The sequence below is a fragment of the Cervus elaphus genome, chromosome 23 (assembly GCF_910594005.1).
Source record: "Cervus elaphus chromosome 23, mCerEla1.1, whole genome shotgun sequence".
Classification (NCBI taxonomy): domain Eukaryota; kingdom Metazoa; phylum Chordata; class Mammalia; order Artiodactyla; family Cervidae; genus Cervus; species Cervus elaphus.
The window spans coordinates 13405716-13417246 of NC_057837.1; the positions used below are offsets into that span (position 1 = coordinate 13405716).

Below are 11531 nucleotides of genomic sequence, written 5' to 3' on the forward strand. Positions count from 1 at the left end.
TATTTCTTTTAAAGTGGAGAAAACCAGTCCAGGATGATAATAATCATCGCATGACATTTGATAATTGTCAAAATCCTTAAGCATCAATTTCATAACTTCATTTTCTTCCCAAAAGTATACAAGAACACCAGTTAAGTCTTAAACGATCATGTTTCATAAAGGCAGGGGGACAGAGGTTTGTGGAATGAGAGACAGTACTCTTGGGCTGCGGTGAATTATTTTCCAAATGGACTACTCAAAAGTAGAACCTTCTCATTTACGAGGGAGAAGGGCTGTGTTTCTAGTTCCACAGAACACAAAAACTAAGAATTACTGGGGGGAAAAAAGTGCCATAGCTCTGGTATTTAAACCTGTAGAAAAGGGGAGCATCTCTGGGACAATTTAGTAGCTTTGAAAGGAGAGGAGTCAGCCTGATTCATTCAGAATTGCCTCCGGGTTTTCCATATCTGGCCACTTTGAGTGTTTGGCTCAACTTCTTGCCGGATGAAATATTGATGGAAAATCTCACCCTGATCCTTGTCATTTTGTTCCATGCTCTCATAACCATGCCAGAATTTTCTTGATCACAGATAAGGAACAGCTAAGTTCTTTCTCTTTCTCTTGCCTTTGATAATGCTTTTGAGTCCAGGGACAGAAATAATTTTGTAGTTGAAAATTTCTTTTCATGTTACAGGGAGTAGTGAGGAGATGAGAGGGGTTACCAAGGACCCACCTTTATTTTCTTTCAAAAGTTTTTGAGCTTAAGTTTTTTTTTTTTTTCGAAGTATGGATGCAGGGAATAGTTCCCTAATGCTTAATTTAAGTACATCAAAAAGTGAAAGAAAAATCTCCCTTTTAAAGGAAATGAAGGCCGTGACACAATCAAATAATTAAAATTCAGCTTGGGACTGGCATCTGACCTGTGACCATTTGGCTCTGTGAAGAGTTTACAGGAAACTTTCCAGGGAGTCAGATGAATTGAAGGCAGAAATGGGGCCTGTGTTCCTGGTGGATTGCAGAAGTCCTTGTTCTTCTCAGTTTGTCTCATTAACCTAAAACCACTTAAAGAGGATGAAGATGGCTGTCACCACAAGTTGACCGAATCTGAAAGCCTGGGCTGTGCACATTTAGGATGGCTGCAGATGGGCTGGGTCTGGTTCACGTAGGACGTTCTAGTTTGGTGCTTTCTCTGTGGCCCACGCTGTGTGTGTCAGCCACATATGCACAGACATTCTCTCATAGTGTCAGCAGCCTGCTCTTCTTATCACCTAGCATTTCTTTATTTGGGATCTAGAAGGCACTTCTGATGCTTGGGCTTCCTCTTCCTTGGCTGTTAGTCTGTTGTGATGACCTGTATCCTTGTTGAGAGCTGTTATTCTGGGGAGTCGCTCTTTAAAAGGACCTCCTGGAGGCCCGGTGAAGAAAGCCACAGAGAGCCTGGTAGCCAAACATGTCTGGTTAATTCCAAAAATTATTGCAACCCATAAAAATGAAACATCTGGTAGACTCTGTAGGAGGGGGGGGTAGCTTGTGATTTAGAGAGATGGGATCAGCTTTCTGATCCTCCCAAATTCCTCACCCCGGGGGACAGCAGGCTACCTGCTGACCACCGGACCACGGTCTGATCTACTCCTAGGCCAGTGGGTCAGCTGTAATTTTCTTCCTGATGCAGCTTTTGGGGATCTTTATTACTTTCATGTGGGCCACTTGCTAGTTTTGATTTCAGTGATAATTTTTTTTTTAAAAGTTGGTCTCCGTGGTTCTGCAAACCCATTTAACATTTGTTTTGATTTTTATCCTCCCCTGTCTACCCCCTCCCCAGTCGGCAGCAAGAAGGGCAGGTACGTCCTGTGCAAACTGTCAAACCACAACTACGACTCTGTGGAGAAGAAATGCCAATGGAGACCCTGTCTGCAATGCCTGCGGGCTCTACTACAAGCTGCACAATGTAAGCGTCCCGGGGTCCTGCCCCCCAGACGGCCTCGGGCGGGTGATGCACAGTGCATGGCATTCCCCTTCCCTGGTCCCCTTCTTGATTTCTTTTAAAAAAATGTTATTGGCATGTAGTTGATGTGCAATGTTGTCTTAGTTTCAGGTATTCAGGAAAGTGATTCAGTTTTACATACACAGGTATCCATTCTTTTTCAGATTCTTTACCTATATAGGTTATTACAGAGTGTTGAGTAGAGTGCCCTGGGCTCTACAATAGGTCCTTACTGATGATCCATTTGAATCACCCAGTGAGGAGCCTCAGAAAAATCATTGCAGTAGGGTTCAGCGTGGGAAAGGACTGGGCACAGTGAAGCCTTGTCAAGACTCAAGGGTTTAAAATAGGTCGATCCCCCTCTCTGGGCAATAAAAGCCATCTCCCTCGAAAAAATAAATAAATAAATAAATAAAATAAAATAGGTCGCTCCAACCTCTTAGTTTGTATTGGAAACAGAATGCGCGGTGGACCTGGTCTGGGTTTTTAAGGGGGAAAAAAAAATCTTCCCCTTAGCAAACTGAAAAAAGTTGCCAGTCATATTTTGATGTTTTCTTGCATTTTAAACTTTTTGCAAAAAAAGAAAGTGTGCCAGAGAGTGGAAGAGAAAGGTAAAGAGAATTGTAATGCATGATGCAGGAGTTCAGGGCAATTCAGTTACTGAGGGGTAGAGAGCTTGGCATAACCTGTGCTGTGAATTTTAAACGGATTCTCTGTATAAAAGATACGAGATGAAATGGCTGAGATATTTCATCTGTTGAGTTTGTCCTCCCTGGGAGAACTCCCGCAAGGCAGCCTGTGGAGGTTATCCTTTCCAGGGAAAAGAATGCCTTTTTCCTTATAGATCATATTAGCAGAATGGTAATTGTCAGTCAGTCTCACGGGTTTGGCCGTGTCAGTTTTGATCTTTCAATTTGGGGATCCTTCCATCTTGTATTATCTCTACCTTTAAAAAACATTCAGCTATTTTTTTTTTCCCTTCGTACAACTCTGGCTGACAGGCTGTGACCGTAATGAGGCCTGATGTTTATGTTAATCCCAGAGAAAGAATTTGTTCTCTCTTTCTGTCTCTGTCTGTCTCTCCCTGTCTCTCTCATATCATGTCTCTGGTTCCGTCTGGTTTTCCTGAAGTCTCTTGGCCAGTCTGACTGGCAGAGTCTGGGAGTGAACTGGGGACACGCAGAGGGGTTTGCTCAGAGCCATCCTGGCAGTCAGCGAGTCTTACCCAGAGACGCGAATTGCGGAGGAAGATTTGCTGGTTAGAGTTTTTGAATCACAGGAGAACTTCCCAGGGTCACCTTAGCAATCTAGTTCTTTGGTACCTCTTGGGACCCTCCCTGCCAGCGTGTCATCTCTGCTTGATACTCAGGGCTTGTTGCTGATGGAACGAGGGTCTTATTACAATCCATCATTTCTCTCTCTCGCATCCCTAGACTGTGGTCTGTGTACATTTATCAGCGATGAAACCCCAGGCCCGTTTTTGCTTTGGGGAATTTCCTTGCTCACTGCCATGGAGAGAAGCAGATCTGTGATTAGAATCTGGAAAGTTTGGGGCTGTAGAGTTCTTGTGCTCACCCAATGGTAGTCAACAAAATGATTTTGGGGGAGTGATGTATGGTTTGTAAAGAACTTTTATGTTGTTTGACAACATTTGAGCCTCAGAGAGTCCCATGATGTAGACAGGGCAGAAATTTTTCTGATTTTGTTTTACTTGAAAAAATGATGACTCAGAGAAACAAGGATGAGGCTGATGAATTAGAAGGGCCCAGATGGATTTCTGAATAGCGACCGACCTTCCAGGGAGATCAGGAGCTCAGGACTATTGGGGACCAGGGAAGAGTGAGCCCCTTCTTATTGTAGAATATGCCAGAGACCTGTTCGGAGTAATGGATTGTGTGTGTGTATGTACTTCTTTCTGATTTCCACAGAAGTATAGGAATTATGAGAAATGAACCAGAAATAAATTTCTTTGACTGCTCAGCCACAGTGAGATGTGATCTCAGTTGTATCCAATTGAAAAGCCATCTATTTCTGAAAGATATGCTTTTCTCATTAAATCCAAGAGAAGTCAAGGGCCCTGCTTCATTGCTTACCCCCACTCTATTCTTTTTCTCTTTTAAATATTTATTCATTTATGTGGCTGCCGTGGGTCCTAGTTGCATCGTGGGAGATCACTCATTGTGGCTCACAGGTTGAGTCGGTTAGTTCTCCAGCCAAGGCTCAAACCTGCCTTGCGAGGTGGATTCTTAACCACTGGACTACCGTGGCAGTGCCCTCAGCCTGTCCTGGGCCCCAGTGTCTGGGAGATAGGCGCGTGCTCATCCCCCAGAGTGGTTTTTCTGCCTTCTCTGGTCTAGTAAGACTTCACAGAAGGAGGCGGATTTGTTGTGTATTTAACAATAAGAGATACTAATCTATGAACATTCTCGTTTTGTTTTGTTTTGCCCATCGAGATACCAGGCATGCCCTAAGTTAGTTCCTGTCTCCTTATCTAGGTGTGTAGATAACTACCTATCTCAGTATCAGTGCTGGGACTAGTTATCTGGCTTTGTGTGGCTATCTGTGTAACTAGATATTATATTTAGATACCTGGCCCTGTATATCTAGATATCAGCATGAAGAGCATGTGTCTAGGTGATATCTCGGGGGAGATTTGATGTGACAGTAGATTCCTATCGCCTCTGTAGGCAGCATCTTTATCTTGATTATAACTTTGAGGAAGAAACCCTGAGATGTTCTCTGAGCAGCAACCTTTGAGGTCCTCTGCCGTCAGTCACTCGGCCTTCCTATGCGAGGGGCAGAGCTGGGGTCAGCCCGCCCCCAGCGGGTCTGCACTCCTGCCCAGGTGACCAGCTCAGCCCCTGGAAGCCGTGAGTTTGTTTCTCCCAGAAGTGTTATCAGCAGCCTGGCCCTCTTGACTTCTGGGTTCTCACTTCCTTCACTATCTCCTTCTAGCTTTTGGAGCAAACAGGCAGATCTTTGAGTCACGAAATCTTCTCTTCCTCCACCTTTGAGGACCCTGGAGGAAGAAGTGGTTTCTTCTCCAAGGAGTCAGGAGTGACTAAGGCCCTGACCTTCCCCCCTTGCCCGTTTCCCTGGAAATGGGGCTGAATGTGTGGTTGGTTTGCTGTGCGGGGCAGGTGGCTGCCGTTGAGGTCGATCTGATTCTGACTCCTCGAGGGGAATGATTAGTTTGCTTTGTCAAGTTCCCCCACCCCTACCTTAAGCAAATGTGTATTCAGAACAAAACACATGAGGCTTATCAGGAAGAGAGTGATGCTATGCTGCCCTGAAGACGAAGAGCAGTGATCAGGAGAGTAGGTGCTTGCCTTGGTCTTTTTCCTCAACTTCATGCTTGGGCATTTTTTTCCTTAATCTTTTGTTTACCCTGGAATTGTATTTGGCTTTTTTTTAATTTTTTATTTTTTGGCCACCTGGAGTATGGGATGTTAGCTCCCTGCCCAGGGATCTAACTCTTGCCCCCAGAATTGGAAGCTCGGAGTCCTAACCTGGACTGCCAGGGAAGTCCCTCATGCTTTGGCTTTGCTTTTTACGAGGAGAGTGCTTTCAGGCTAGCACAGGGCTTTGCACCCCCTAAGTGAATATTAAATTCTTGTGGATTGGTTGTTTCGCTGCTCATCTAGTTAGAAGTGAGTCGTCAGGACCAGGCAGAAATTGCAACTTCATCATCACAGTTGCTGTGGCCGGGGCAAGAGGTTACATTTTTGCAAAGACTCATTATATTAAATTCTGACCCCAGAATGTACAAATTTCAGGGGGAGATTTTTTTTCCCTGTGTTTAAAATGACTTAAAATTTTTTTTTATGTCTAATGGGAGGATAATTGCTTTACATTGTTGTGTTGGTTTCTGCCATGTAACGCTGTGAATCAGCCATAAGTATATACGTATGTCCCCTCCCTCTTGAACTGCCCTCCCCCCTTCCATCCCACTCGGGGTGGACACAGAGCACTGACCTGGGTTCTGCAGCAACTTCCCACCAGCTGTCTATGTAGGGGGAGGTTTTACAGCACCTCTTCTTTCAACAGGCCAGTAGAAGAGAGGCAAGCAAAAATTACTTTGAAGCAGTCCGGGCTTCTCAAGGCAGAGAGACAAAGCCCTTAAGATCGATTGCCTAGTAGTGCCAAAGTTCTAAGTCACATTTTGTACCAGTAGACCAGATATATTTCCCTCTTGAAAATCCCTCCCTTGCCTCTCTTCTCCTGAAATCGTGCAAGGTAATTCTAGGAAGAAGACAAGTTATTAGATTTTAGTGAAGCAGAGAAATACAGCCATCTTGGGTGGCTCAAGAATATGGTCCTTGGGGACAGAAAGTTCCCTGAGACCAACTTTCCCCCCAATGATTGGTGCAAATGAACAAAATGAATAAGCCCTGCTTGGAACACCTTACCTGGGGCCTCTTGGTTTCTGAAATTGATAGAGGCTGAGACCCTCCCCCCCCCATCACAGAACCCTCACTTGCAGATCTCTGGGGTCTCTGGGAAGGAGTCAGGGGGTGTGGGGAGGAAGGGGCCCCCTGAAAGCAGATCCCTGATCTGGGGTGGTCAGAGGAACCCGTGCCTGGGTGTGGAAGTCTGCCCTCTGTCAGAGCCAGCCAAAAAAAAGTAAAAAAAAAAAAAATTGATCTCTGTTTAGATTAACAGACCCCTGACTATGAAGAAGGAAGGGATCCAGACCAGAAACCGAAAAATGTCTAGCAAATCCAAAAAGTGCAAAAAGGTGCACGATGCGCTGGAGGACTTCCCCAAGAGCAGCTCGTTCAACCCCGCCGCCCTCTCCAGACACATGTCTTCGCTCAGTCACATCTCGCCCTTCAGCCACTCCAGCCACATGCTCACCACGCCCACGCCGATGCACCCGCCGTCCAGCCTCTCCTTCGGACCTCACCACCCTTCCAGCATGGTCACCGCCATGGGCTAGGGCCCCTGCGCGAGCCGCGCTCACCGGCCTCCCGGCGAGAGTCCCTCCGGCCCCCTTCTACGTGCATTTTCGCAGGAGCAGTATCATGAAACCGAAACCCGATGGATCTGTGTGTTTTTGCAGGCATCAAGCAACCCAATGTTGTGGCCACTCGGACAACGCAGCCTACCGTGGTGTCTGTGTTCTCACTCCCCGAATCTGGATCCCATTTGTGAATAAGCCATTCAGACTCACATTCCCTATTGAACAGGGTCTCTCTAGTGCTGTGAAAAAAAAAAAAAAAGTCACCGAACATTGCATATAACTTATAAGAAATACTGTACATTGAAAGAAGACTTGATTGCCTCTCGGTTGCTGTCAGGAAGGCACGGAGGACGCCATGCCTTTTAAGGACGATGGGGGAAAAATAAAAGAGTGGAGATTAAGAAGAAACTAGGTCAGATATCCAAATGGACAAACTGCCAGTTTTGTTTCCTTTTCCTGGTTACAGTCGTTTGATGCATTAAAAGAAAAAAAAAAGGAAAAAAAAAAAAAAGAAAAAATGTGTAGGCAAATCATTTGTTCAAAGCTGTGGGCCTCTGCGTAGGAAATTCTATTACTCCGGGCAACATATTCCATTCTCAGGTTGCCCTGGAGGGCTCAGCTAGACTTTCCTGGGCCTTCATGCTTTGTGAACATGTCCCTGTAATTGTTGTTTGTATGTATAATTCAAAGCACCAAAATAAGAAAAGTTGTAGATTTATTTCATCATATTATACAGACTGAATTGTTGTATAAATTTATTTCCTGCTAGTGTTAAGTACTGCTTTTTTTTTTTGTTTTTTTGTTTTGTTTTGTTTCTATTTTAATATTTTCTTTCTCTCTCCATTTTTGGTTGAAAAAACTAGGTGACGTTCAGTTGACCTAAGGTGGTTGTGCTCCACGGGGCTGATTTTTTTTTTTTTTTCCATTTTGTTTCTTGATGATATTTATTAAATAGCTTCTAAGGGTACAAGAGCATATGTCCTTTGTCACTTCTTCCGCAGCCTGTGCTATGAGGGTAGCAGTGTATGAGCTACCCGTGTGCATGTCAGCGGCTCAGGCCCCCCAGCCCTGGGTCCTGAGAGCAGCCTGGCTGAATGTTAGCGCCTGTTGTGTTCTGTGTTAGTGATCACTGCCTTTCATGCAGTCTGTTGGAATAATAATATAAAGAGATAATAAAGTTAAAATATTTAAGAAACAACCAAATAACATCGTATTGAGAGTGGTGGCCAAGCTCTTCTAGAACCTGGTAGCTCTAGCTAATGGAAGCAAAAGGAGTTTAAACAAAGTAACAGCCCAGTGGTGTTCAGTCACACCCTGGGAGAGAATGCAAACCCCAGACAGGAACATCGATGTGTTTGGGAAACTGGGCATCTTTGGAGCTCGCGATGCAGCCCAGAGGAAGGCATCCCCGGGGCTGGAGGAAGTTCTGTGGTCTGCTCTGAGTTGCTCTTCCCTTGCTCCTGGTCTGGCCTCGAGGAGATCTTCTCGCCAGAGAAATGGGAGGGTTTCCTTGTTGAGATTCTCAGGCGGGCGGGTTGCAGTTGAGAATTCCTCATGGTTCTCTACAAGATGGAAAGGAGCTGGGCTGGGTCTTGAGTTTATGTCTGTTTTGCTTTTCTACTGTTGAATCACACCACAGTGAAGGGTGGATTGGAATGTTTGCGAAACATGAAATAACCGTTTTGTAACTTACGCTGTATAGTTTCCTTTGACTTTGTTGACAGAATGTGTAACCCTGGCACACATTTGAAAAATCTCTGTTAATTGCCTCTCTGCTTTCTTAGCAAATATTTCAAAGCTGAAGCTCAATGTTGAAATAAAGAAGTAGAGAATTACTGACATGCACGTGAGGCTCTGCCTGGCTCCTAATTCGGACGTGGTTTCTGGGGACTCCTGAAGCACCCAAGGCCACGGGCCGTGGCCGTCTGTTGCCGTTGTAAACTTGGGAGCAGTTGTTGCTGGAGAGTTCCCGTGTCTCAGGGTTTGCCACTTTTCCCCTCCGTACAGATTTGAGCTGATGCCCTTTCACCTTAAGAACAGGGAGTTCAAATTCTTGACATTCTTGGGGGTGGGAGAAGGGCAGGCGGGAGTGGGGGGCACACATAGAAAATTCTCAAACTCAACAATCAAGTTACATTTTGTCTTAGGTGCTATAGCCATAAAGGCACATTGGATTCTATTCCTTCTTCAGAGAAACATCATTTTATCATTCAATACCTGGATTTAACATTCTAAGATATTTCTGGAAGATGATGCAGAAGATTTTTAAAAAACTACATATTCTCCAGTTTCTTGATCAGAATGTTATCATAGGTTTTCATAGGTTTCAATCATTTTGCTCTTTCTTTTTTTTTCTTCACTTAAAAAATACACACTAGAACCGTGACCCTGAGAGGGGGTTTCCTTTAGAAAAACAGAACAAGGTTGTGGATCTAAAATGCTGCTCCAATATTCTTGAGTAAATTGTGTCCCAATTAATTTTCCATCTGTTTTTCCCTCTCTTTTGAAATAGTTGCTCTTAGGTCATCCATGGGAATATATGGGCACGTTTGGATTATTTCTTGAAAACATTTTCAGAGCCAACACAGTACAAAAAAGAAACTGCATAGTTATTGAAAGCTTTTGCTATGTATGAACTCTTCAAACACTGGACGTTCATGATGTAAACATTTTGAATGGAAGTACTTCTTTCATTGATTCAGCAAATACCTATTGAAGATCTAGGTTGAAGTCCATTTAAGAGCAACTCAAAAAAAAAAAAAGCAGTGTAGGAAATAGAGAAACCAAGGCTCCAGTGTCTCAGTCTTATGACATTTACAGGTTATTCCCCTTTGAAAGGAACGACGTGAGCTGCGGTGAGGTTCCTGGTTGGGCCTCTGTGTTGGTCGCCAGGCAGGTAGAAGGTGTGACGCAGTGGGGACACCCAGAGTCTGCCTGCTGAGAGCAGTGTCTGTTTTCTAAACCTTTGAAATTAGAATTATTTTTAGTTTAAAAATATTTTTAAAGCTAACTCCTCATCAGGGGTTCATTTTAGGATTTCTTAACTCTAGAAACAGTTTAAAAGCAGTCAGTTCTTCCCAGGTAGTAATGGACATCGAACCCAAGTTCAGGAAAACACCTGTTCCTTAAACTGAAACTCAGAAACAGTGCCATCCATTCCCGGCTGTGATATCTTCTCACAGTGGTGAACTGTCCCGTTTACCTTCCAAAGATTTAGAAGCATCACGACTCCACATTCTCCTGCATTCCATCCTCCATCCTTGATCCCGAATCCATCCCCAAATCCTCGAACCATTTTTGTGATCCTTCCCAGACAAGCAGGCATTACTAATCCCCCTTCCATTTCCAAGCTGAGCAGAGATTAAAGTCATTTTTTTTAATTAAAATTTTTAAAATCATGGAAATGTGCAAAGAAAACATCTGCGCGAGAGCATTTTGTGTTAGAGTTTTATCTGGAGAGCAGAAATGTTAACCAGGATCCAGAATAGCTGAGTAATAATACACCAACCCCTTCCTGCACTTTCAGATGAAATGAGCGTCTGAAAAGCATTTTCATTTTCGCTTATTCCAGCTTACTCAACCGGTGTGAACACACCCTCAGATTGGGACTTGTCTGCCCGTCTTTGCAAAAACCCAGTAAAAGGAAAACCTCAGAATTCAGAGAAATTCATTGATCATTTGAGACGTGTGATCACCACAGTCTTAGGAGTCTGGGAACTTGGGTTTCATTCCTGGCTGTGCCACTAATGATCAGGGTGACCTGAGGCTATTTGCTTGATTTCTTTGAAGCTGGGCTGTTTGTCTGCATCATTAGGAGAGATGCTAAGACTCATATGAGAAGAAAAATGCCATGATTCCATTGGATTTTTAAAAATATTTTGGAGAACATCCTTTACTAGGAAAGATGTAGTTACACCCCCAGTTAAAATCTTGAGCAGACTATCCTAAGAGCCTGCAGCAGTGGTGGTTTGTAAAAGTCCAGTTGGGTTGGGGGTCATTCCACTCCCATCTGTCCTTACTACTATCTTGCGAAACACAAATTAACTTGTATTTCCTGACTGTCACTCTGGGACAGGAGTTAGTGTCCCAGCCTGCAGATTCCCCGCTCTTTCTGAAATGTGTTCTGGCCCCTCTTGAGCGGAATACACAGGACTTGCTTGTCCAGCTGATGTTGGCAGCATGGTTCAGATTTCAGTCAATCCATTGTGTAAAGAAATTCTGCCTGAATAGCTTACAGCCTATTCTAGGGAGATAGCCAGCGCCTAGCCTTTTTTTCCCTTGTGCTCTCTCTCTCTCTCTGTCTCTCTCTCTCTCTTCAGGGAAGAGGATCAGCAGAGGAAATAGGTCAATATTCCCCCAAAGCGGCTCCTTTCGGGGTGCTCCATCCGGATTCTGCTTTCTCTGAGCTGTTCCTCCCTCACCCTTGACCTTCTTTGCAGGGGATCCTGGTACATTAGCCACATTGTTTGGGGTGTGTTTGCACAATCCCCTGTCATGTCTGTGTGCACAGTTCGGCGGTGGGGATTTGGAGAGCAGCCCCCTCCCCCCTGCCCTCCCCCCTGCCCTCCCCCACCCGGCCCCACCCCCTCGGTCTCAGGCTAAACA

At 44.6% G+C, this 11531-nt stretch overlaps 1 protein-coding gene across 3 annotated transcripts in view; it reads left to right on the forward strand.

The window, feature by feature from the left end:
- GATA3 (GATA binding protein 3) overlaps positions 1–8771 on the forward strand; it is a 29757-nt gene extending 20986 nt beyond the window's left edge. For all 3 annotated transcript variants that reach the window (XM_043884477.1, XM_043884476.1, XM_043884478.1), the window contains exons 5-6: positions 1802–1927; positions 6618–8771. In XM_043884477.1, the coding sequence (XP_043740412.1) occupies positions 1802–1927; positions 6618–6902 (411 nt within the window). In that variant the 3' untranslated portion in view covers positions 6903–8771. The remainder of the gene's footprint in view (positions 1–1801; positions 1928–6617) is intronic.
- Positions 8772–11531: the final 2760 nt, after the last annotated feature.